Source organism: Salvelinus sp. IW2-2015, unplaced genomic scaffold (assembly GCF_002910315.2).
Source record: "Salvelinus sp. IW2-2015 unplaced genomic scaffold, ASM291031v2 Un_scaffold1199, whole genome shotgun sequence".
Lineage (NCBI taxonomy): Eukaryota > Metazoa > Chordata > Actinopteri > Salmoniformes > Salmonidae > Salvelinus > Salvelinus sp. IW2-2015.
The window spans coordinates 118,582-144,802 of record NW_019942774.1 but is presented as its reverse complement, the minus strand read 5'-3'; the positions used below and the strand labels follow the sequence as shown (position 1 = coordinate 144,802).

The 26,221-nt window shown below is 42.2% G+C and overlaps 1 protein-coding gene and 1 pseudogene across 1 annotated transcript; one reads left to right on the top strand and one right to left on the bottom strand.

Annotated features, from left to right (window-relative positions):
• Window positions 1-2,733: 2,733 nt before the first annotated feature.
• LOC112070019 (heterogeneous nuclear ribonucleoprotein C-like) lies at window positions 2,734-6,939 on the bottom strand (annotated as a pseudogene).
• An 8,888-nt stretch (window positions 6,940-15,827) lies between these two features.
• LOC112070007 (gastrula zinc finger protein XlCGF57.1-like) lies at window positions 15,828-23,558 on the top strand. The gene is made up of 2 exons (XM_024137403.2): window positions 15,828-16,112; window positions 20,943-23,558. The coding sequence occupies exons 1-2, from the start codon at window positions 15,953-15,955 to the stop codon at window positions 22,289-22,291; spliced, it is 1,509 nt and encodes a 502-aa protein (XP_023993171.1). The 5' UTR covers window positions 15,828-15,952; the 3' UTR covers window positions 22,292-23,558.
• Window positions 23,559-26,221: the final 2,663 nt, after the last annotated feature.

Here is a 26,221-nt window from a genome sequence, read left to right as displayed (position 1 = left end):
TCAATATTAGGAAGATGTTCCTAATGTTTTGTACTCTCAGTATATAATAACAAAGCATTGTATCATAAACTACATATAACTAACACATTATATACTAACATTTAACATAACAAAATTGTATAATAATGTAATATAATAAAATCACATTATATACTGAACAAAAATATAAACGCAACAAGTTTTAGTTCCATGTTTCATGAGCTGAAATAAAAGATCACAGAAATGTTCCATATGCACAAAAATCTTATTTTTCTCAAATTTCGTGCACAAATTTCTTTACATCCCTGTTAGTGAGCATTTCTCCTTTGCCAAGATAACCCATCCACCTGACAGGTGTGGCATATCAAGAAGCTGATAAAACAGCATGATCACTCTACAGATGCACCTTGTGCTGGGGACAATAAAAGGCCACTCTAAAATGTGCATTTTTGTCACACAACACAATGCCATAGATGTCTCAAGTTTTGAGGGAGCGTGCAATTGGCATACTGGCTGCAGGAATGTCCACCAGAGCTGTTGCCAGATAATTTAATTTTAATTTCTCTACCATAAGCCGCTCCAACATTGTTTTAGAGAATTTGGCAGTACGTCCAACCGGCCCCACAACTGCAGACCATGTGTAACCACGCCAGCGCAGGACCTCCACATCTGGCTTCTTTACCAGCAGGATCGTCTGAGACCAGCCACCCGGACTGCTGATGGAACTGAAGAGTATTTATGTCTTTAATAAAGCCCTTTTCTGGGAAAAAAACGAATTCTGATTGGCTGGGCCTGGCTCCTCAGAGGGTGGGCCTGGCTCCCAAGTGGGTGGGCCTATGCCCTCCCAGGCCCACCCATGGCTGTGTCCCTGTCATGTAAAATCTGTAGATTAGTACCTAATGAATTTATTTAAATGAACTGATTTCCTTATATGAACTGTAACTCAATAAAATCGTTGAAATTGTTATATTTTTGTTCTATATATATATATAACAGATGATATACTATATTGTTGAATACTCGTTTCTGATTGGCTTGAAGGGCATTCTAGAGCGTGCATTCAATGGCTATAGTTCATTCTTACATGTTCTATGTTTGATCTGCTTTTGAAAACAAAAGTTGAATTGAAAACATTATTGGCATTGTTGAATTTGATTTTCATAATAGCAAATATAGGACTGATGGTTTGGTTAGCTAAACTAGCAAGTCAGTTTGTTTGCTGACCAAGGCAACTCCTGTAGTAGCTATCTATTAAACTTGCTCGCTACTTCAGTGGGATGTTGAACACATTTCTACCTGTTAAATTATAAATTATGATATAAAAGGGATAATCAACGCAGGGCTCCATGTGTTCTCTGGAAAATAATGAACGATGAAAGGTTAGCTCCGCTAGTACATCGTCATGTAATACACCTTCCAAGTCGTTCATTATTTTCCATAGAATGCATAGCCCCTTGTTGATTATCCCTTACATAATATACTAAGATCATATCATATACTACAACCAAAGTGAGTAGTATATTCCCCTATCATGGCCTTTGCTCAGAATGTGAGGGTTGGTTGAATACAAATTGACTCAGGGAGAGAGAATCATCTGTTGAACATTTCCTTCATATCTCCTGTTCCGGGAATCTTACAAAATCTTTTCCACATGTCCTCTATCTCTCCATCCTCATCCCTCCATCTGTCATCCACTCCTTTATTTGTCTCTACTCTTTATCAGTCTTTTTTACACCCTGTCCTCCTTTTATTCACTATTTTCATCTAACACTTTTCTACTGATCACCATCTGTCCTCCTGAAATCCTGTCCGTAATAAAAGAGGGATGAATAATTATCTTTCATCGTCACTTTTTTTTCTTTTTTTTTTCTGTTCCATCTGTCAATCTGTCCATTCTGATTTGAGGACCTCTGTTTCTCAGAGGCAGATAATGTGAGGGACATTCTGATTCCTTAGCTATCACAGGAACTGTGGAGTGAACATGAGCCTATAAGAGAAAGCAGGGCAGAGAAGACAGGACTAGGGAGGACTAGGAGGAGAGGAATGGAGAGAGTAGAGGAGGGAGGAGAGATATGATGAGTCCTAGATAAGAATTTATCATTATAGTCAGATAGGCCCAGACCTGCTCCATACTCTGTAAACACACACTGCATGCACACACGCACTCCACTTGCATACCCATATCCAAAAGCAAATAGCTATGCATTGAATACTTACAATCTTCCCATTGAGCACATACGTTAGTTCAATGTCTAGGTTTGATTTACATTTGGATGAGATGTCAACTACCGTGAATTCAACGTGAAATCAGCCCAGAAATGTCAACCGTCATTGGATTTGGGTTCAAAGTTGGGTAAAAACCTGACTAAATTCCCTGACGTTGATGCCTTGTTGCAAATCCAATCAGTTTCCCACGTTGATTCAACATCATCGCATGCCATTTTTTGGGGTTGAAATGATGTGGAAACAACATTGATTCAACCAGTTTTTGTCCAGTGGATTTGTATATCAACTCTGCAAAATAACTTACTGACATGTACACAGGCATACACGCAATCATTCTGATTGCATATCCAAAAGTAGCAAAACAGCCATTTATGCATTGAACCCACCTTTGCAAAAGTACTTACTTGTAGACACAGGCAGAGAGAGAGAGAGAGAGAGAGAGAAACACTCCTATATTACACCCACACATGTCACCTCATCTTGATTACAAACAGCTCAAAGACATTCTGGACTGGAACATTACCACTTTGAATTTTTTATTCACAAGCACAGTCCATGTAATGATTAACTGAAATCACATGGCAACCGAGACAAACAAACAAACCAACATGAATAATGCCCATTTTAGAACTCAAGGTCAAATGAGGTCACAGTCCTTATGTATTTCCTGATAAACACAATGAAAATTGTTCTAGCCAATAAAAACGGCATACAGAGGAAAATCCTGACATAACAACCTCCTATACAAGTCTGTATCATTGTTAACCTTGTAAAATCTTCCAACTCGTGTGCTACATTTTCATCGTAGCCTCAGTGTAAAATTGTCGTTGCACAGTGCCACCTACTGATGTAAACACAGCAGTACAGCACCCTCTCAGCTATTCTCCAGTTCAGTGGTTTTCAAACCCTTTTCACTCAGGGCCCCCCCCCTTCCAGCATTGGGGAACATCCAGCGCACCCCTGCGTGCACACGCCCTGTCTATTTCTATGGGCACAAGCACTGTTCATGACACAAACTGTTCACACCCCTCTTGTTGGTGGAGAGAATATTGCAGGTTTAAAGCTTATTTCCTGCAATTCTACACATTTTGTCATGGGGTGCAAAGAAAATGTTCGAGTTTTAAAGCAAATTTTCTTGCAATTCTATACATTTTGCCATGTCTAATCTATGTGTATACATGTGACATGAGTGGGAGAAAAAAAATTACAACAATATCTATGCGCTAAAACATTAAAGAAAAAAAAAGCCTTAGCTGATATGGGCTAGTTGATCTGGAAATTTCTGACAAGTTATAAATAGCTCTCTAAAAGGTATCCGGTGACTGACATGAAAAGAGGAAAACTGCTGATTCATTACCCAGTTTTGAAATTGCACCTTGTCCATTTTACCATTGCAACTTTCAAGAGTAAGTTTAAAGCCGAACTGAGTTCCTTAAAAAAATGTGAACTCACACGCCTCAGAGTTTGGGAACTAATGCTCCAGGGCTCTCAAACTCAACTCTGGACTTCGAAGCCAGTTTCACTGCATTTTTTCTTTCCCTCTAGTCGGGGACTGATTTAGACCTGTGACACCAGGTGTGTGCAATTAATAATCAGGTAGAACAGAAAACCAGCAAGCTCTGGACCTCGTTGGGTAAGAGTTGAGTACCCCTTCTCGAGGGGTCCCCTAGGCATTTCACAATTTTGTTTAGTTGACAAGTTGAATCAGGTGTGCTAGCTCTGGAATAGATCAAATACATGGAGTGGCTGTGGTTCCCGCGGAGAAGTTTCAGAACCACTGCATCCAGAACAGGGTTGGGGTCAATTCAATTTCAATACCAGTCAATTCAGAAAGTAAACCAAATTCCAATTCCAAATGTTCCTCGTTTAAAGGAAAATTGGAATTTCAGTGTGCGTCCTGAATTGAAATGAAATTGACCCAAACTAGAATAAACTAAATCTCAATGACAGATAAACAAACATCCTGACCTCTCGCTCTCAGTTTCCTTTCACTTCACAGAATGTAAGCTTACGAGATCAGGGTGGTCGAACAAGGCTACAGAATAATACAGAAGAGACATCAGAAGAGAGGAAGAGGGACAGATATTTCCTTGACATACAGTAAATAGTAGAGTGTTAGTGAATGTGTATGTGGGAGCGCACATTCGAAAACGTGCAGTATATAGTTGAAACGTCCATTTGAACACAGAGCTCAGTAAGTACAACTGTCCATGTATGTGTGCGTGTTGGCATGTACAGTTAGACACATTTTGTTGTGTGTTGGTCAAGGTTTGTGTGCGCGTTCGTGTTGCTTAAGCATCGTCTCCGTTGGCGCCATCTCCGTTATCCTCTCCTTCTTCCTCATCGTTATCATCCCTTCCTCGACTCTGTACCTGCCGACAGGATTCAATAAGCTGACGTGAGACACCGCCTGCCTCCCAAATGGCATCCTTTTTCCCTACGTGGTGCACTACTTTTGACCAGAGCCATAGTCAAAAGTAGTGCACCGACAGCCACTGCTTCCTCCTCAATGTTTTCCTTCACACTACAACTCCTTTCCGTCTGCACTTCTCTTCCAGCGCTTCCCCGTCCCCCACAGTTCCTTTCCCCTCTCAAGTGTGGCTCAGTTTGTAGAGCATAGCGCTGGGTTGGATTTCCAAGGGAGACCCGTACGAAGTATGGAAATATATGCACTTACTACTTACTGTAAGTCGCTCTGGATAAGAGCTTCTGCTGAACGACTAGCTAAAATGTAAACGTAAGCTACACCTCCACTTCCTCCAGTAGGTCTCCTTCCCCCTCCTCCTCCTCTGAGTCGTTGAGAGACTGGTTCTCTCCCTCTTTAGGCTTTCCTCCTTCCCTCCGCAGTTGAGGAGATGAGACACCTCCCCTGTCTCCGGCTTCCCACTACTCTTCATGTCTAGAGAGGGAGCCAGAGAGGTTTTATTGATAAACAAAAATGAGTTGCTTTATACATGTTTATGTCTGAAAATGCGGTGGGCAACAAGTGTACATCCATCACTCGCGTCTGTCCCGTCCTACCGGACTTCTTGCTGTGGTCCTTCTCCATGCGCTCCAGACACTCCAGCAGGTAGTCCACCTTGTGTTTGATCTGGGTCAGCTCTCTCTTGATGGTCTGCAGGTCATCTGTCTTCACTGGGTTAGGAATAGGGGGGAGAGAGGAGAGAAGGAAGGAGGAGAGAGTCAGAGGCATACATTTACAGTCGGTATGGATGTCACTTCCATAGAATTAACATGGACACGTGTCTACCGGGTAAATGGATAATGGGTAAATGGTCTGAGTGAATTTGGACTTGGTAAGTGTGTGGCAAGGATGAGATCAAGTTATATCGTGTGTAGTTAGTAAGAGTGTGTTTGATCAATGGCGGAAGTGTCGAAAGCGTCTGTCATTCCATGTATGTGTGTGGCACTGACTGGTGCGTGAGGTCGAGGTCCTGCTCTGGCTGCTCCTGGAGGTGGAAGATGAGAAGCTGGTCTTGGTGCGTCGGCTGCCCCTTCCAACTCCACTCAAACTGACCCGGGGATGTTTGGAGGGGATCGCCGGCCGGGACAGGGGTGGAGGCGGAGGGGGCACACGGGAACGGTATGAGTACATCCTACAACGGCAACACAAACAGGCACACACACATGTTATACGACATAAGGCTGTTACAAATGTAATGCATTCAATGTGTAACATCTCTCAAAAGAACGCTGCAGTTTAAGGAGGAGGTACAGCAAAAATATCAGATCCTTTGTCCCTTTTTAAGTACAGTGTGTGTGGCAACGGCGAACCAAAGGCTTACCGGTCACAGTGATCTCTCTGGAAGTCGTAGTCCAAATCAAATGAAGAACGGGGCGGGTGGGCGGACAGACGGACGGTGTGGTGGGAGAGAGAGAGAGTGAGAGAGATTAACTGAAGCACTTGGTACAGATCCTATTTAATTATTTTTATTCACACAGAGAGGAGTTGAGGTACACCTGTACATGTCTCCTGCGGAGCGCTTAACCGTCTTCGATCTCAGAGGCTTCGGTTCACAAGCGAGGTTAATGTCTGAGAGAGAGGAGGGGGTAGGGAGAAAGACATACAGAAAGAACAGAAATAGAGCAGAGGAAAATCAAGAGGAAGTTCTATCTAGACAGGGGGTGTAACATCCACATTATCACATGTCCCCACATACACTATGCCTTTAGAAGAGGGGGAACATATTGGAGGAAGAGTGGGGACACAGGAGCAGGAGTGGAATACCGCTGCCTGGGTTCTTACCTAGCACCTGTCCTACAATCATCCTCCCGTCCTCGCCCGCTACAGCGGCCCGGGCGTTCCTCTCGTTGGCGTACTGGACGAACGCGAACCCCTTGTGGACGGAGCAGCCCACAATCTTGCCGTACTTGCTGAAGAAGAACAACGAGTTAATTTATTGTCCAATGTACAACGAATGGAAATGTGCCTTTTGTACATCTGTGGCTGTTCAATGTATATTTTTACGCTACACAAGAATTGCCCTTCTGGGACAGCATTGAATTGAATTCTTCTGCTCTATCCCAACCCCGCCGAAAGACACACATACACAGAGGCTGGTGATGTTGGAGCAGAGAGCAGCCAAGAGTATCGTGCCACCTACTTGAAGATGGCCTCCACATCTGCCTTGGTGACCAGGAGTGTGTTGAGGTTCCCGATGAAAAGCCGGGAATGGAGCGAACGAGGGTCCGTCTTGTTGGTCACGTTGCCGGACATCATGCTACTGGAGGTGAGAGGCCGGCTGGTGTGTTTATGAGAGGGAAATGAAGGGAGGAGAGGAAAGAGAGAGGAAGAGGGAGAGAACGGAGAAGTTGAGATATGCCTGCCTGTACGGGGCTGCTTTCCAAAATAAACTGGACCTGATTTGAGAGTCTGCGTCCATACACACACACACACACACACACACGATTGGTTGTTTAAAACAAGCATCCCATTCATTATGTTTGTAGGGCTACTTTAGATGATGGCTTACAGCAATGAATGTGCATAGGAGGACTTTAGGCCCTTTCCACTTTTCTGTGCCTATAATCTACATATAATGGTTTTGTACATAGGAAGATGGGTGGGGGTTCTCCTTTTTTACACACACTATTTGTGTGTCAGCAGTGCTTTGTGTTATATTTCAGGGTTTATACCGGAAGGCCTCTGCTTCTACATCTAGAGAACATATTTGGAAGGTTGAAGTGACCAGAACTCACTCCATGTCGCCTGTGCCCTGGACGGGCGTGGTCTGCCTGTTTCAGTTGGAGAGAAGAGTGTCGTTATTTGTCAACTGAGCCTGAGCTCGGCTATGCATCGTGGGAGACGTAGTGCATCTATGGAGTGGTGTCTCTAGAACTACAAAAGTCTTCAGAAGTGAAGCGCTTCATATTTTTTGGATCAGTGCTGCTCCCATGAGGTACTTCAAAAGTATTAAATATATACAGTATATACGCCTCACAAAAAAAAAAAAAAAAACGTGGAGTCATGTGGAGGTAAAAGAAAAAAGGAGAGGATGGCCAAAAAAACAACCTGTTGGATGAATAGTATTATCATATCAAACAAGACAAATAAGTTAGAAACCGATTCATTGGGCAGGTCAATTAGCCAATTCAGAAAACCCCAAAGTGCTTAGCAATATTACTGTACGTAGATAGACAAACAGTATGAATTACAACTGGCATGTGAGGCCCAACATACTGTAGGAGACACTTGATAATATAATAGTATAATAGCACAAATATCTGAACAGCAATAATATAAAATGTCTTCGGGTCGTTGAAAAGTGCTACATAAATCTCATGTATTATTAATAATATGAAGTGATTTTGGCATACCGTCTTTCATTACACGTCTGTAAATCAAATCAAGGGACATGTAATTAGTTGGCGTGGTGTCAGAAAGAGGACATTCCTAAATGTCAATGTAAATCCCAAAGTAGAGTACCTCTTCGCCCACATCCACTTTCCTAATGATAAAAACAGATGTTACAACAGACCACGAAGCAGCCAAGGGAAGTTCCACGTCCGTCTCTGCACGGTGTACACACACACACAATCATTTTGGATGAGACTGTTGCGTCTTGTGTTAGGTCTGGGTGTCTAGCCAAAAGCACACATCACGTGATGATTTTCTCTTTGCTGGCTAGTTGACGGGGTTGCTATCCACCAGCATCAATATGAGACTAGAATACAGGCAGTGCATGTGACCCGGATCAAAGGTGATGCAATACACACAGCTGGGTACTATTTCAGAAGGTCCGGTTACACAAATGTCCTAGGTGGCAAAGGGCCGGATGGATTTTGTCATTTATCGGCGTAGTAACAAACCCCCACCTCGATACCCATGCGAACCCAAACTGTTTTAAAGCTCAATTCCTGCAATTCTACACATTTTGCCATGTCTTATGTGTTTTCATACCTGAGTGACTCAGCAAAATCAATGGGGCCCACCTTGGATGTCAAGAGGAAAAATGCATAAGAGGAAAAATGTCCATGAACTAACAAATTTCATAATTAAATTGCACCTCGTGCAGACATTCTACTATTATAACTCTCAACAGCAGTAAGTTGAAAGCCCGACAGTTCCTACATTTTTTATTTGACAAAAATGTACGTCAGGACCGCAGTCCATATTCACCCCTTTCTAGGTCCAGATATGAACCGTGGTCTGCCAGTTGAGTGTGGCTGGCGTAGGGGTCGATTTGTCATTGGGCCCTAGTCTGGCAGATGTCAAACTCAGCGGAGGGGTACAAATCAATCGTGCTACATAATTCCCTTAGTGGATGACACAACTCCCCATTAGAGATATTATTGTACAAGGAGTGAAAAGAAACACACAGCATGTGGAGTTGTTTCATAGCGTAGAGCGCTTCAGGTTTATATTGTGGGTCGCCGTTTCTAACCAGCACCTTTGATGATTGCCTGCCTCCAATTTATTCAGTTCCCAGGTGAACAATTTCATCAAAAAAAATGTATCATGAAAAACAACTGGTAAAGTAGGGGTTCAATGTGAAATGCAAACTAATAGGCTACTCAAAACTACAACAATGGAGAGTAGTGATTGGCTATCACAACAGCAGCAGAAAACTCCTTGCTTTGGGACTTCGAAAAGGGGAAAAAGGCTACTTCAAAAAGGCAGAGAATAAACTAAACTGGATTCAAAATCGATAGCCAATCACTACTCTCCATTGTTATAGGTCTGATTAGCCTAGTAGCTTGCATTTCACATTTAACCCTACTTTTCCAGTTGTTTTTTATGATAAAAAAAAAAAATGGATGAAATTGGTCACCTGGTAACAGACAAAACTTTTAAGATTTGTTGCCGCTCAAACTAAAAAATGGGAACCAAAAAATAAACATTGAGAGAGCGCCTGTAATGTTGAATAAACCCTTAGAGGCTACCAACTATGCTAATGATGTCAGAGGATTTTGAAACAAATAATTCTGATTGTTTTAGTGGTCATATACAGTATATACACGTACAGTCGATTAAAAAAGTATTCAAACACCTTGACTTTTTCCACATTTTGTTATGTTACAGCCTTATTCAAAAATGTATTAAATACAACATTTCTCATTAATCTACACACAATACCCCATAATGACAAAGCGAAAACAGGTAATTTTTTGTGTGTGCAAATGTATTAAAAATAAAAAACAGAAATACCTTATTTACATAAGTATTCAGACCCTTTTCTATGAGACTTGAAATTTAGCTCAGGTGCATCCTGTTTCCATTGATCATCCTTGAGATGTTTATACAACTAGATTGGAGTCCACCTGTGGTAAATTCAATTGATTGGACATGATTTGGAAAGGCACACACCTGTCTATAAAAGGTCCCACAGTTGACAGTGCATTTCAGAGCAAAAAACAAGCCATGAGGTCGAAGAAATTGTTCCATAGAGCTCCGAGACAGGATTGTGTTGAGGAACAGATCTGGGGAAAATCTCTGCAGCATTGAAGGTCCCCAAGAACACAGTGGCCTCTATCATTCTTAAAATGGAAGAAGTTTGGAAGCACCAAGACTCTTCCTAGAGCTGGCTGCCTGGCAAAGCTGAGCCATCGGGGGAGAAGGGCCTTGGTCAGGGAGGTGACCAAGAACCCGATAGTCACACTGACAGACCTCTAGAGTTCCTCTGTGGAAATGGGAGAACCTTCCAGAAGGACAAATATCTCTGCATCACTCCAACAAATCAGGCCTTTTTGGTAGAATGGCCAGACCGAAGAAACTTCTCAGTAACAGGCACATGACAGCCAGCTTGGAGTTTGCCAAAAGCCACCTAAAGACTCTCAGACCATGAGAGACAAGATTCTCTGGTTTGATGAAACCAAGATTCAACTCTTCGGCCTGAATGCCAAGCGTCACGTCTGGAGGAAACCTGGCACCATCCCTACGGTGAAGCATGGTGGTGGCAGCATCATACTGTGGGGATGTTTTTCAGCGACAGAGACTGTGAGACTAGTCAGGATTGAGGGAAAGTTGAACGGAGCAAAGTACAGATGTCCTTGAAGAAAACCTGCCCCAAAGCGCTCAGAACCTCAGGCTGGGGAGCGAAGGTTCACCTTCCAACAGGACAACGACCCTAAGCACACAGCCAAGACAGCGCAAGAGTGCCTTGGGACAAGTCTCTGAATGTCCTTGAGTGGCCTAGCCAGAGCCCGGAGTTGAATCCAATCAAACATCTCTGGAGAGACCTGAAAATACCTGTGCAGCAACTATCCCCATCCAACCTGACAGAGCTTGAGAGGATCTGCAGAGAAGAATGGAAGAAACTCCCCAGATACAGGTGTGCCAAGCTTGTAGCATCTTACCCAAGGAGACATGATGCTCTAATCGCTGCCAAATGTGCTTAAACATAGTACTGAGTAAAGCTGTCTGAACACTTATGTAAATGTCATATTTCAGTTTCAAATTTTTTATAAATTAGCAAACTTTTCTGAAAACCTGTTTTTGCTTTGTCATTATGGGGTAATGTATGTAGATTGATGAGGGGGAAAAAACTATTTTAGGCTGTAACTACAGATGCACCGATATACACATTTTGGCCGACACCGATATCTGATCGGCAAAAAAAAAGGATACCGATTATCGATATAAAAAATGTTTGCGGCCGTTTAAGCATTCTAGTACAGTTAAATTGGTTTACACACACACACACACCGACCAAAGTTATTTTGTTGGCATTTACGTATGTCCCCATTACCAGTAAAACATAATCAAAACATATTTCTTTCACTTACTTGCTGTGCTGTTTCGTTGTTCATTTGTTCAGTCTCAACCAGGATTGCATCATACATGTCAAGCAGTGAAGTTTCAGCTCTGTCTGTCCGTGGCTTCTCTTCCTCGGTGCGCATGGTCACTGTGTCCGTTTCCATCTTGTCCAGCTGTGTCTAACTTTTCACGTAAACCGTGTTTCTTGTCTGCAACGAAGTAGCGGTCCTTATACCTAGCATTTAGCATGGTGGCGACACAGTAGAAGCTCAGAGAGAATGCCATCGAATCGCTTGTTCACAGCCTCTAGTAGAGTACTTTTCCCAAGTTAACCCGACGATCTGTGTTGGCAGTTTTGTTGAGCAGGCATTTCAATGCCATGACATCACGTCTGCTGCAGACTCAGTTGAGCTTATTTCTCGAGTCAGTTGTTCGAAATGGAGCTAGGAGTGTTCATGTTTCCAAGTTTCAAACATGTTCTCAAATGCCATTGAAATGGCAGCAGCGGTTTGAGAACCAGCACATTCTTGAGCATGCAATACGGCTTTCCTCAGTACGAAATCCTCGTCGACCCACTCTGCTGTCAGACTCATAAAGCTCATGGGGCTGACATTGGTGGTCCAAATGTTAGTTGTGAAGCTAATAGCAGTCACACCCATAGCAAGTAGCTCATGGATGTGAGTTTCAACAATACTGTGTAACTCCGGTAAGGCAACATATTAAAAATAGCGCTTACTTGGTAGTGTGTACCGGTGCTCGACCAGTCGGCGAAAGCCAACATCATCCACAACAGGAGAATTATTGATTGTCAAGGGCAAAGAATTCCATTATCTTGGCGTTAATGGATTTCGACTTTGAGTTGTGTCGCTGAAATGTTCTTACTCTTTCAAATAACTGCTCGACTTGTTGACTGCTCAATCCACACAGCAAACATTGTGGGCTCGGTTAGGAATGCTGTGTTGCACTTGTAGCGCTATATTTTCTGTGGCGTCATTACATCATCTACCTACGTTATATAGGTATGCACATCAGCTTTGACATCGGTTTTGCACATCGGCTTTAAAAAAGATATCGAGCCAATGTTGATGTTGGCATTTTTAGCTAATTTCGGCCGATACTGATATATTGTTCCTCCCTAGCTGTACCGTAACAAAATGTGGAAAAAGTCAAGAGGTCTGAATACTTTCTGAATCCACTGTATACAGCAAGACCTCCCACATAAGCATTCCTGTCTCTTCTATAGATGTTATATCCTTGTTTGCTAATGCTCTATCATCAAATTAATTATCTAAGTGAGTCTCAGAAAAGGCTAATATATGAATGTTATCTGATGTTAGCAAGTTATTCATTTCATTAACTTTATTTCTAAGGCTTCATATATTAATATGGGCCCTTCTCAGCCCTTTCCTGGGTAGCTTATCAGAGATACATCATATGGAAAAGAACAAATAAAGCAAGAGAAAAAATGCATGCGCTCAGCAATCAGTTAGTCAGTTGGTGTGTGTAAGTGTGTGTGTGGGTTGTGGGATTGAAGCTACGAACCCACAGGCTTGGCTGTCTCATCCATTCCAGGCTTTTCGGAGAGAGGGTGGACAATAAGCCAGCCTGTCATAGCGGGTGTAAGCAATGTCCCAACGCGCTCTGACAGCTTCCATGGCTGGGATAAGTTACTTCCTTTACTGGCACACAGCTTCAGGATAGTCCTCGTTAAGGAAGATACACGTTCCTCTCAAGTTCTTCGCTCTTTCCAGAACAGCTACCTTGTCCTTGAAACTCAGGAACTTGACCACTATCGGCCTGGGCCTGTCACCTGGGCCGGTGGTGGGTTTCCAGTCCTGTGGGTGAGCTTCACCTCAATCTTCCTGTGATCCATCTTCAGTTTCTCCAAGATCTTTCCTCTTACGTTGTCCTCAGACTCCGTCCAGTTCTAATGCAGAGATGCAATTCTGCAAGTCCGTCCACAACCATGTTGTTCCGCCAGGTTTTTTTTGACTAGGTACGGAAGTTACATTTTCGTAGCAGGCAAGGAGAATTTACGCCGCACGTTAGGAGAAATAACCTCTATCGATCCAGTATCTCTGCACGTTGTAAATACGGTGCTGGAGCTGACGTATATGTTAGGCTTACTTACTTTATCGTGTTCTTCTTGTTTTGTTCTACCTTGTTATTTTTAGTATGAATTGTTATTGATTACTGCCTTGGGGTTAGAGTTTGCAAGAAAGGAATTTCACTGTACTTCATTGTGCATGTGGCATTAAAACTTGAAACAATACCTCCAGCCACAGCTCAGCCGTAAGCAGCGACCCAGTAGTACTTGACAGCAGCCCACAATTGGATCCCGACCCACCATTGGATCCAAACCCATCATTGGATCCCAGCCCATCCCAGCCCATCATTGGATCCCAACCCACCACTGGTTCCAAACCCACCATTGGATCGCAGCCCATCCCAGCCCATCATTGGATCCTAACCCTCCATTGGATCCAAACCCATCAACGGGGGAACAATGTTCCAAACCCAGCACCACGTCTAGAAAAACTTCCCATTACCGTGACTGTGGTGAAACGTTTGCTCTGACAGTTGACCTGCAGAGGCATGTGACTCTTGTCAAGAAGAGACCCAATGAATGCCCTTTCTGCAAAAAATGATACAACTGTAAACTGAAGGCTGATGTCCGACTCTGTCACGGTGGGACACACTGCACCTGTCCTGTTTTTGTCAAGACCTTCAAACTCAAAGGAGATCTGTCGAGACACATGTAGATTCACACAGGAGAGAGATCATTTAGCGGTGGTGACCGTGGGAAAAGCTTCAGTCTCAAAGGTTACCTAAGGAAGGACAAACTGACTCTCACAGAAGAGAAACCATTTAGCTGTGAGGACTGTGGGAAAAGCTTCAGTCAGAAGGGAGACCTAGGGACGAATATACTGACTCACACAGGAGATTAATAATTTAGCTGTGGTTGTGGGATAAGCTTCAGTCTCAAGGGGACCCTAACCAGGCATAAACTGATTCACAGAGGAGAGAAATCATTTAACTGTGGTGACTGTGGGAAAAGCTTCAAGCACAGGCAGACCCTTAAATTAATACACATCTTTATAGGGTTAGGGTTAGCGTAGGGGCGGCAGGTAGCCTAGTGGTTAGAGCATTGGGGCGGCAGGTAGCCTAGTGGTTAGAGCATTGGGGCAGTAACCGAAAGGTTGCTAGATCGAATCCCTGAGCTGACAAGGTAAAAATCTGTCGTTCTGCCCCTGAACAAGGCAGTTAACCCACTACGCTGTCATTGTAAATAAGAATTTGTTCTAAACTGCCTTGCCTAGTTAAATACAAAAATAAAGTCTTTCCACACTGCCATATCTCCATGTTATAGTGTGTGTTTAAGGAAGACAGCTAATTACCACAGGTGGTCGCCTCTATCTAGCATGCTCTGTAACGGAAGAAAGACACCAGAAACATGTTGTAACTGAAAAATACTGTCAGCTGCAACTGTGAAAAAGCCGGATAAAACATTTTACAGGGCGGCAGGTAGCCTAGCGGTTAGTGCGTTGGGCCAGTAACCTAAAAGTTGCTGGTTTGAATACCCAAGTCGACATGGTGAAAAATCTGTCTGTGCCCTTGAGCAAGGCACTTAACCCTAATTTGCTCCAGGGGCGCCTTACTACTATGGGTGACCATGTAAAACAATTCAATTTACTGCACATATCCGGTGTATGTGGCAATGAAACACATTTTTTAAGTGCATATTTTGCAGTTGTGAAATTCTTTTTATGTGATATGAGAGTTTCTAGAACAATATTGCAATTGAGAATCGATTCACATTTAGATGGAGTATTTGGCTGTTTTGGCTGCTAGAGACCGTCTACTTTTGAAAAATAACATATAAAGTTCTTGGACCTTAGGGAGTAACGGTAGGCTCATCTACACTCCTTAAGAGTACATTCTTGGGCTAAGGCAGACCCTATAGACCCAAACGGTGCACAAACTGACTCACACAGGAGATAAATTATTCAGCTGTGGCGACTGTGGGAAAATCTTCAGTCTCAAAGGTTACCTAAGGAAGCACAAAGCAACTCACACAGGAGAGAAACCATTTATCTCTGGAGAATGAATGGTCAGACTGATGTTATTGTTGATACATTAAATATATACTTTCCAGAAACGATCTCCGTCCATTTCTTGAAGACTATTTTCATTCATTGATATACAATCGACTCCTGAGAAATAATTGATTCTCCCAGATCATCCTATACTTATGATAACCACTGTTTTTCTAATGTTAAAAAAATAATAATGTAGTAATCGTTTCACTTTACTAGTCTCTAGACTGGCTGCCTTGCACGGTAGTAAACCCCCAACCAGCTGGCGGCGCTGTTGTGTTTCTGGGCTTGCCACACGCTAGCTAGAACCAAGGAATCGTCTAAAATTCCTTGAGTAGAACACGGAAGTAGGATTGGAGACGAATTTGTTTTGATTTTCAACAATCACCGTGTTGACTAAAGAAATACCACCTGACTAAGTTGAATTTGCAACGCAAAACTAATTTGACAGAACATGTCTAAACTAGAGTTCTTGCGTGTGTTTTTGAACGAGCGTTTAACGGCTGCTGCTGTGGAGATTTTCGGGGCAGTTGAGAAAACGGTAGTGGGGTACCAGGAGGAGAATGATCGGCTACGGAGAATGCTGTGTATCACACCGAAGATAACATGTATAGGTTCGTATCTATACTGAACACAAATATAAACGCAACATGTTACAGTTTATATAAGGAAATCAGTCAATTGAAATACATTCATTTGGCCGAAATCTATGGATTTCACATTACTGGGTATACAGATATGCATCTGTTTGTCACAGATACCTGTTTGTCAAGATCAGAAAACCAGTCAGTATCTGGTGTGACCACCATTTGCCTCATGCAGCGCGACATATCTCCTTCGCATAGAGTTGATCAGGCTGTTGATTGTGACCCGTGGAATGTTGTCCCACTCCACTACAATGGCTGTGCGAAGTTGCTGGATATTGGCGAGAACTGGAACACGCTGTCGTACAGGTCTATACAGGGCATTACAAACGTGCTCAATGGGGTAGCAAGTCTGGTGAGTATGCAGGCCATGGCAGAACTGGGACATTTTCAGCTTCCAGGAATTAATGTTAGGATCCTTGCACCATGCACCGTGCATTATCATGCTGAAACATGAGGTGATGGCAGCGGATGAATGGCACAGCCATGGGCCTCGGGATCTCATCATGGTATCTCTGCATTCAAATTGCCATTGATACAATGGACTTGTGTTCATTGTCAGCAGGTTATGCCTGCCCAGACCATAACCCCACCGCCACCATGGGGCACTCTATTCACAACGTTTACATCAGCACACCGCTCAGATGATCCCTCAGGTGAAGAAGCTGGATGTGGAGGTCCTGGGCTGGCGTGGTTACACATGGTCTGCGGTTGTGAGGCTGGTTGGACTTATTGCCAAATTCTCTAAAATGACGTTGGAGTCATCTTATGGTAGAGAAATGAACATACAATTCTCTGGTAACAGCTCTGGTGGACATTCCTGCAGTCAGCATGCCAATTGCACACTCCCTCAAATCTTGAGACATCTGTGGCATTGTGTTTTGTGACAAAACTGCACATTTTAGAGTGTCCTTTTATTGGCCCCAGCACAAGGTGCACCTGTGTAATAATCATGCTTTTTATTCAGCTTCTTGATATGCCACACCTGTCAGGTGGATGGGTTATTTTGGCAAACGAGAAAGGCTCACTAACAGGGATGTAGACATTTGTGCATTTTCTTTTCTCGAAATAAGCTTTTTGTGCATATGGGAACATTTCTGGGGTTGTTTATATTTCAGCTCATGAAACATGGGACCATCACTTTACATGTTGTGTTTATACTGTATTTTTGACAAGTAAATAATTTTGCATAAGAAATGTCAGTTTAAGTTTTGAACATTTGGAAATGAATTAAAATATATTTTTTAAGAGGTTGGCTTATTTGGAACACCTATGCATGAGCTTAAAGGGTACACTCGGTACCCATTAAGCACAGTCCAGACTTTTCACATATTTGATCAAAAAAAAWTTTTCTAAGATTTTTTTTTTTTAAAGTAAAGTCATAAAACTTCACGAGATGAATCTGTTTTATATCTACTTCTACAAAAATTAGGGCAGTATATGTTAGAAATGTCTAAACTTCGATTTTGGTGGGCTTAGTAGGTACACTTAATAGGTATACTGTGAAGGTACTTCACACTGAAGGAAGTTAAGTGACATGAAAGCCACCCTTAACAAAATATAGTTCACTTAAAGGCCTAGTGCAGTCAAAAACGTGATTTCCTGTGTTTTATATTTTTTATGATAAAATTATGATAATGCCCTTTCAGTGTAAGAGCTGTTTGAAAAGAGCCATTTCATCCCGTTTTGGTGGGATGGAGTTTTGGCCTACCTGGTGACAGCACCTGGGGGTAAATGAGTTAATAGACCAATAAGAAAGAGTTCCAAACTTCTCTGCCAATAACAGCTTTTTTTTTGCTGCCCATTTTTGTCATCGGAAGACGAAACTCTACACACATTTTACATACATGCCATTTTTTTTTACACATTAGTTACATAGCAAAAATATAGTTATTTGATATACATCAGGGTAGGGCTGAATTCAAATTGAAGGCAGTCAATTCAGAAAGTAAACTAAAATTCCAATTCAGTAATTGTAAAATGTTCATTTATTTTCAATGACTTCTCAATAAACTGACAAGTAGAAGCTATTTATTACCAAACTATTTACATTTCAACATTTTAAATAAAAATGACCTGAATTGATTGCCTTTAATTTGAATTGAGCCCAGCACTGACATCTGGATAGATTGTACTTAAACATATCAGGTAAATGTGAAATAGTGTTTTCAGTCATAACTATTATAAATCATGAGCTTTTAATCCTACCCCTTAGCTACCCTCAGCCAACCCCACCTATTTCTGTAGACCACCCGTTTACGATTTCCATGTGCCATATATTTTTCAACTGTGCTATGTTGTTGCACATGCAATTAGAAAGGTTTAAAATGTATAGTATCTACAGATTGTAAGTCAAAGTTATATATTTTTACTAAGCGTTATTTTTTGTTTATTGACTATGGTTTTCCAAATTTCCCAACTGTGCTATTTGTAGGGTTAGTTTTAGGTGAATGGTGTGATTTTTCTGTCATTCCTGAACCTGTGACCAGAAACAAGCTACATAGGTGCAATACCGGAATAAGTGATCTAGTGATTCTGTCTCTTCGCAACTATAAAAGCTGGTATTCAGATTTCCCATCCCCATTCCCAGACAGTCCTGCAGAAATTGAGGAATTGCTCTTTGCTAAGAAACTACACTACATGACCAAAGGTATGTGGACACCTGCTCATTGAAAATCTCATTCCAAAATCATGGGCATTAATATGGAGTTGGTTCCCCCTTTGCTGCTATAACAGCATTCACTCTTTCGGGAAGGCTTTCCACTAGATGTTTGAACATTGCTGCGGGGACCTCCATGCAGCCCCAAGAGCATTAGTAAGGTTGGGCACTGATGTTGGACGATTAGGCCTGGCTCGCAGCTGGTGTTCCAATTCATCCCAAAGGTGTTCGATGGAGTTGAGATCAGGGCTCTGTGCAGGCCAGTCAAGTTCTTCCACACTGATCTCGACAAACCATTTTTGTATGGACCTCACTTTGTGCACGGGGGCATTGTCATGCTGAAACAGGAAAGGGCCTTCCCCAAACTGTTGCCACAAAGTTGGAAGCACAGAATCGTCTAGAATGTCATTGTATGCTGTAGCGTTAAGATTATTACCATTATTCCTCTTCCACCAAACTTTACAGTTGGCACAATACATTGGGGCAGGTAGTGTTCTCGTGGCATCTGCCAAACACTGATTTTCCCTTCAGACTGCCAGATGGTGAAGCGTGATTCATCACTCCAGAGAATGCGTTTCCACTGCTACAGAGTCCAATGGCGGCAAGCTCCCGAAAGAACAGTTATTGTGCTGACGTTGCTTCCACAGGCAGTTTGGAAGTTTAGTAGTGAGTGTTGAAACCGAGGACAGACAATTTTTTACGCGCTGCACACTTCAGCACTTGACGCTCCCATTCTGTGAGCTTGTGTGGCCTACCACTTCGCTGCTGAGCCGTTGTTGCTCCTAGACGTTTCCATTTCACAATAACAGGACTTACAGTTGACCGGGGCAGCTCTAGCAGGGCAGAAATTTGACATACTGACTTGTTGGAAAGGTGGCATCCTATCACTGAACTCTTCAGTCAGCCCATTCTACTGCCAATGTTTTCCTATGGAGATTGCATGGGTTTGTGCTCAATGTAATACACCTGTCAGTAACAGGTTGTGACTGTAATAGCTGAATTCCTGATACTTGCTGGTTGAAAATGCAATCTACACAGGACCTTCTAATCAGCCTGTTTTGCATGGGTGGGAGTTTTGGCTTGCCTGGTGACATCACCAAGCGGTATATTGGTTGATATACCAATAATAAAGACAGTTCCAAACCCCTCTGCCAATAACAGCTAGTTTTAAGATTCCCCCTCCCCATTTAGACCACTCCCAGAGTCCTAGCCAAATTCTTGCTATTACAGTAAGGTGCCTAATTGTTACCCAGAAATGATTTGATATTGATTTAAAAACAGCTGCATTGGTCCTTTAAACTACATGTAGTTCACTATTCCCAACACGTCCAATTAGCTAGGCAGGCCAAACGCATTTTCATGATTAAGTAATTTCATAAAAATCAATAAATCACAGCACTTTTTGGGGCTCGTTTGACAGTTTTTACCTGATTTAAGTTGATCTCTGTTGAAAATTTATCTTAAAAGTACTGTTTCTGCTTCCTGTTGTCGTGGATTTTCGATGTATTGCCCAGTATCAGAACCCTGGTTTCAAATGTCCAATTTCATAACCAATATGCTGAACTTAGTTGTGATATTTGACCAAAACATTTAAAAAATACTCTACACGTCACACTTGTGTTCAGATAACTTGTATTTTGCTCAGTTAGCACCTTATAATCTACCACATAGAGGCACTCTTTCCTCAGGTCTAAAAAAATATCCCATTGCCCCACTGCCCTGTGTAGAGTGCTGTCCTTCGGATGGGACGTTAAACGGGTGTTCTGACTCTCTGTGATCACTAAAGATCCCATGGCACTTATCGTAAGAGTAGGGGTGTTAACCCCGGTGTCCTGGCTAAATTCCCAAGCTGTCCCTCATACCGTCACGGTCACCTAATCATCCCCAGCTTACATTTGGCTCATTCATCCTCCTCCTCTCCCCTGTAACTGTTACCCAGGTCGTTGCTGTAAATGAGAATGTGTTCTCAGTCAACTTACCTGATAAAATAATGGTAAAATAAAATAAGAACATACTACTTTTGTATATTTAGTGTAGCTACGTGTACTCAGGCATGTCTAAAGGCTGATGACTGTATGATTCAGGTGTTCTATTTAATTATGTGGTATATAGCAAACCTCTGCTCCTCTTCTTCCCTCCAGACTCCCTGCAGCTCTCTCCCATAGTTTCTGAAGAGGAGGTTCCCCCTGAGCAGCAGCACTGTGAGCAGGAGTGGAGCCCCAGTCTGGGGCAGGAGGACCTAGAGCACACACAGATTAAAGAGGAACAGGAGGAACTCGGCACCAGTCAGGAGGAAGAGCAGCTTCAAAGGCTGGAGGCTGATATCATAGAGTTTAAATTCACTCCTTTCTGTGTGAAAAGGGAATGTGATCAGGAGGACCCACTTTGGTCCTTGACTCTTCCCCAAACACAGACTGTGGAGAACAGAGACAGTGACTCTAAACCAGTGGATTCTAAACCTTTTGGCACTGTGACCCACCTAAAGGGTCTCGACAATCCCCGTGACCCTCCATATAATCAAAACAATGACTCCAGCCATTGCTCCGTTGTAAGCCGCAACCCAGTAGGACTTGACAGCAGCCCTCCATTGGGGGAACACTGTTCCAAACCCATCACCATGTCTAGAAAAACTCACCGCTGCTGTGACTGTGGTGAAACGTTTGCTCTGAAAGCTGACCTACAGAGGCATGTTACTCTCCCCAAGGAGAGACCCAGTGAATGCTGCTTCTGCAAAACAAACTACAACTCCACCTGTAAACTGAAGGCACATGTCCAACTCTGTCCTGGTGGGAAACCCTGCAGCTGTCCTGTTTGTGGCAAGACCTTCAATGTGAAAGGAGATCTTTCCAAGCACATGATGATTCACACAGAAGAGAAACCATTTAGCTGTAGCTGTGATGACTCTGGGAAGAGCTTCAATCTCAACGAACACTTAACCATAGATATACTGACTGGCACAGGAAGGAAACCATTTAGCTGTGGTGTCTGTGGAAAAGGCTTTAGTCAGAAGGGTTCCCTTAAGAAGCATATATTTACTCACACAGGAGAGAAACGATTTACCTGTAGTGACTGTGGGAAAGGCTTCCATCAGAAATGGACCCTATCTGAACATATACGTACTCACACAGGAGAGAAACCGTTTAGCTGTGGTGACTGTGGGAAAAGCTTCAATTTGAAGGGGAACCTAAGGAAGCATAAACTGACTCACACAGGAGATAAACCATTCAGCTGTGGTGACTGTGGGAAACGTTTCAATTTGAAGGGGAACCTAAGGAAGCATAAACTCACTCACACAGGAGAGAAACCGTTTAGCTGTTGTGACTGTGGGAAGAGCTTCAATCTCAAGCAACACCTAAACATGCATAAATTGACTCACACAGGAGAGAAACCATTTAGCTGTGGTGACTGTGGGAAAAGCTTCACTCAAAAGTCTAGCCTGCTGACACACGTGAAAACCATCCACAAAGAAATAAAACTGGATGAAAATTGATAGAAGCAATTAAATTATGACAAATAGATATTATGTAAGAAGAAGGAAATTAAAGGGTAGGATGTGGACATCACTCTTAGGGGGGAAAAAACTGAAGAAAACAACTCTGGATAATTCATATTCATATAGATGTGTGATTAATTTACTTTTGTAAATAAAGTTTGATTTTATTTGGATGATGAGGTAATGATAAAACAGAACAGAGTATTTTAGGAAACACAGATTTGCTGTTCAAAGTCTGTTGATGTTTTCACGGCATTAGAAACAGGAATTCCTCTTAGTTTGTTTTGGAATTTCTCTCAGGGTGATGAGAAAATGGTCTGACTGATGTTATTTGTACAACAAAAAAAAGTACTTTCCAGAAAATGCTAAAGACCGTTTCTCATCCATTTTGACCTAATGCTGCTTATCTATATTATAATATAAGCCTTCTAAGCTGCGGGAGAGTCTACAATTTTGGGCAGATTTTCTTCATTTTAGGTTAAAAAGAAGAGTGTCCTCCTCTTACATCTTGCTGTACACTTGATATGTGTTGGGGATGAATCAGAATTAGTTGGGTAACATAGATAAGATGTTTTATTTTCATAATATGCTTGTGAGATACTTGTCATTAAAATATTTCCCTTTGGACTATAGGGTTGGCAGTTGCAGTTATCACTTCTCAGCTAGGGCTTAGTCACTTGGGGCCCAGAGAGGGGAGAGGTCAGACTTGTCTTCATATGTCAATGTATCTGTTAAACAATGTCTGTACGCCAGTCACTCCCTCCTTTTCTCATTGGGGGGAGGAGTATGGCAGTGTCTGGAACCATTGTATGTCCCCTCTGAGGTTGCCCTTATCTTGACCTAGTATATGACCTAAGAGGCTCACTGTCTTCAGTGAGTTTGTCCAGGTTGGGGTGTATTTGAGATGGGAGTATCTAGAATTGACAAGTGATATATGCCATTGGATGAGGTAATGTTTTGGTACTCTGTGAAGTACCAAGAATGAGATTAGAACCTCGTTTAGGAGACCAAACTGAACGATAATTTATAGCGAATGCTGTCTAGCTAAGGGATACTCCTCTCTCAAGTAAAAGTCTTTGTGAGAAATTCCTATTATCTGTGGTTTGTCATGTCGACTAGGGGGTGGATCTTTGCTATAAAAGATCTCAGTTGCCATTATGTTGGCCACTCTCAACTTTTCATTAGAGATACTGAAATGTTGAAAGTCAAATGCTATTGCAAAAGCTTAATTATTATTAAAGGTGAAGTTTAAGTATAACTCTGACTGGTGTGTGGTTTGCTCTCTCATCATTTGGTAATACAGGAAATTGCCACGACATATGTCGCTGTGTTTTGTATATTATTATTTATAAAAAATGTGTTTGGAATGGCAATGTGGCCAGGGGAGATTGTGCTGTCTTAATGCATTTGATGTAAGCAATTGTAGGCCCATTTTGAATCTGTAGAATGACTCCATTACCCATAATGCTCATTGACTGTATTTTTACAAAATTACCATGGCAATTATTGCGTCACAATAGTAATATACATTTTTGCAACATGCAGCAATCCATGATATTGAAGGTACGGTAACACTTTACTTGACACCCACGCTCATAACTGCTTTATGGCTGGTTATACCACCTACAGTGCATTCGGAAAGTATTCAGACCCCTTGACCTTTTCTACATTTTGTTACGTTACAGCCTTATTCTAAAATGGTTTAAATAGATTTTTCCCCTCATCAATCTATACCCCATAATGACAAAGCAAAAACAGTTTTTTAGACATTTTACAAATTGTATTACAAATAAACTGAAATTTACATTTACATTTAAGTCATTTAGCAGACGCTCTTATCCAGAGCGACTTACAAGTACATACATTCATACTTTTTTTTTGAAATATCACACATAGATTGCGTCGCTGCACAGCTATTTTCAGAAATAGTTGTCCTTCTGGAAGGTTCTCCCATCTCCACAGAGGAACTCTGGAGCTCTGTCAGAGTGACCATCGGGTTCTTGGTCATCTCCCTGACCAAGGCTCTTCTCCCCCGCCTTCTCAGTTTGGCCAGGCGGCCAGCTCTAGGAAGAGTCTCGGTGGTTCCAAACGTATTCCATTTAAGAATGATGGAGGCCACTGTGTTCTTGGGGACCTTCAATGCTACAGAAATTGTTTGGTACCCTTCCCCAGATCTGTGCCTCGAAAAAAATCTGTTTCGGAGCTTTACGGACAATTCTTTCGACCTCATGGCTTGGTTTTTGTTCTGACATGTACATTTTGCAAACATTTCTAAATACCTGTTTTCACTTTGTAATTATGGGGTATTGTGTGTTGATTGATGAGTTTTTAAAATTTATTTAATCCAGTTTAGAATAAGACTGTAACGTAACAAAATGTGGAGAAGGGGTCTGAATACTTTCCAAATGCATTGTACATAAGTGTTTAAACCCACATTTATTCAAATCAGTTTTTTCCCTGCTAATAAGTTTTTCGTTTGAAAGTTTGTTTCTTAAGTCCTTAGTTGTTGTAATGAATTCTTTAGTCATGTTTTTAAATCACTTGTAGAAAATACACTTTATGACACTGTCATAAAGCATTGTGATCATCGTGTGTCACTTTACTTGGACTAAGAAAGTACACTTTATAACACTGTCAAGAAGCATTATGACCATCATAATCATATAAGCCAGATAGGCCTGTCAGGTAAATGCCCTTATGTCAGTCATCGGTCAAAAAGAGGGTGTCTTGTCCTGCTCCTTAAATCTGGTCCCCCAGATTGAATGTGCGCAATTACAATAATAATAATTTAATAATGGTTCATTTCAGAAAATGTTACATAGACAAGTAGACTAGACTATGGTGTAATGGAATGTTTTGCCTTGTGTGGTAGGTTTTGTGGGTTTTGACACTCTTATGTAGGTGTCATAACCAGCCATAAAATAAATCAATATACACTATATATACAAAAGTATGTGGACACCCCTTCAACTTAGTGGATTCGGCTATTTCAGCCACACCCGTTGCTGACAGGTGTATAAAATCGAGCACACAGCCATGCACTCCCCATTGACAAACATTGGCAGTAGAATGAGGGCTCTGGGAGTGTGGTGCCTGGAAAACAACCTCTCACTCAACGTCAACAAAACAAAGGAGATGATTGTGGACTAAAGGGAACAGCAGAGGTTGCAACCCCCTATCTACATCGATGGGACCGCAGTGGAGAAGGTGGAAAGCTTCAAGTACCTTGGTGTACACATCACTGACAAACTGAAATGGACCGCCCACACAGACAGTGTGGTGAAGGCGCAACAACTTCAGGAGCCTAAAGAAATTTGGCTTGTCACTTAAAACCCTCACAAATTTTTACAGATGCACGATTGAAAGCATCCTGTCGGGCTGTATCACCGCCTGGTACGGCACCTGCACCGCCCACAACCACAAGGCTCTCCAGATGCGGTCTGCCCAACGCATTACCGGGGTCAAACTACCCGCCCTCCAGGACACCTACAGCACCCAATGTCACAGGAAGGCCAAAAAGATCATCAAGGACATCAACCACCCGAGCCATTGCCTGTTCACCCCACTATTATCCAGAATGCGAGGTCAGTACAGGTGCATCAAAGCTGGGACCGAGAGACTGAAAAACAGCTTCTATTTCAAGGCCATCAGACTGTTAAACAGCCATCACTAGCACATTAGAGTCTGCTGCCTATAGGCATAGACTGGCCACTTTAAGGAATGGAACACTAGTCACTTTAATGATGTTTACATATCTTGCATTACTCATCTCATATGTATATACTGTATTCTATACTATTCTGCGGTATTTCATTCACTTAATAATGCTTACATATCTTGCATTACTCATCTCATATGTATATACTGTTTTTCTATACTATTCTACTGTATCTTAGTCTATGCCGCTCTGACATTGCTTGTTCATAT

What these genes read in the sequence shown, in the direction of transcription:
- LOC112070007 (XM_024137403.2), top strand. Translation starts at nt 15,953, where the DNA reads ATGTCTAAACTAGAGTTCTTGCGTGTGTTTTTGAACGAGCGTTTAACG. An exon ending in ACCGAAGATAACATGTATAG is followed by an intron (nt 16,113 to 20,942) that starts GTTCGTATCTAT and finishes TCTTCCCTCCAG; the next exon opens with ACTCCCTGCAGCTCTCTCCC.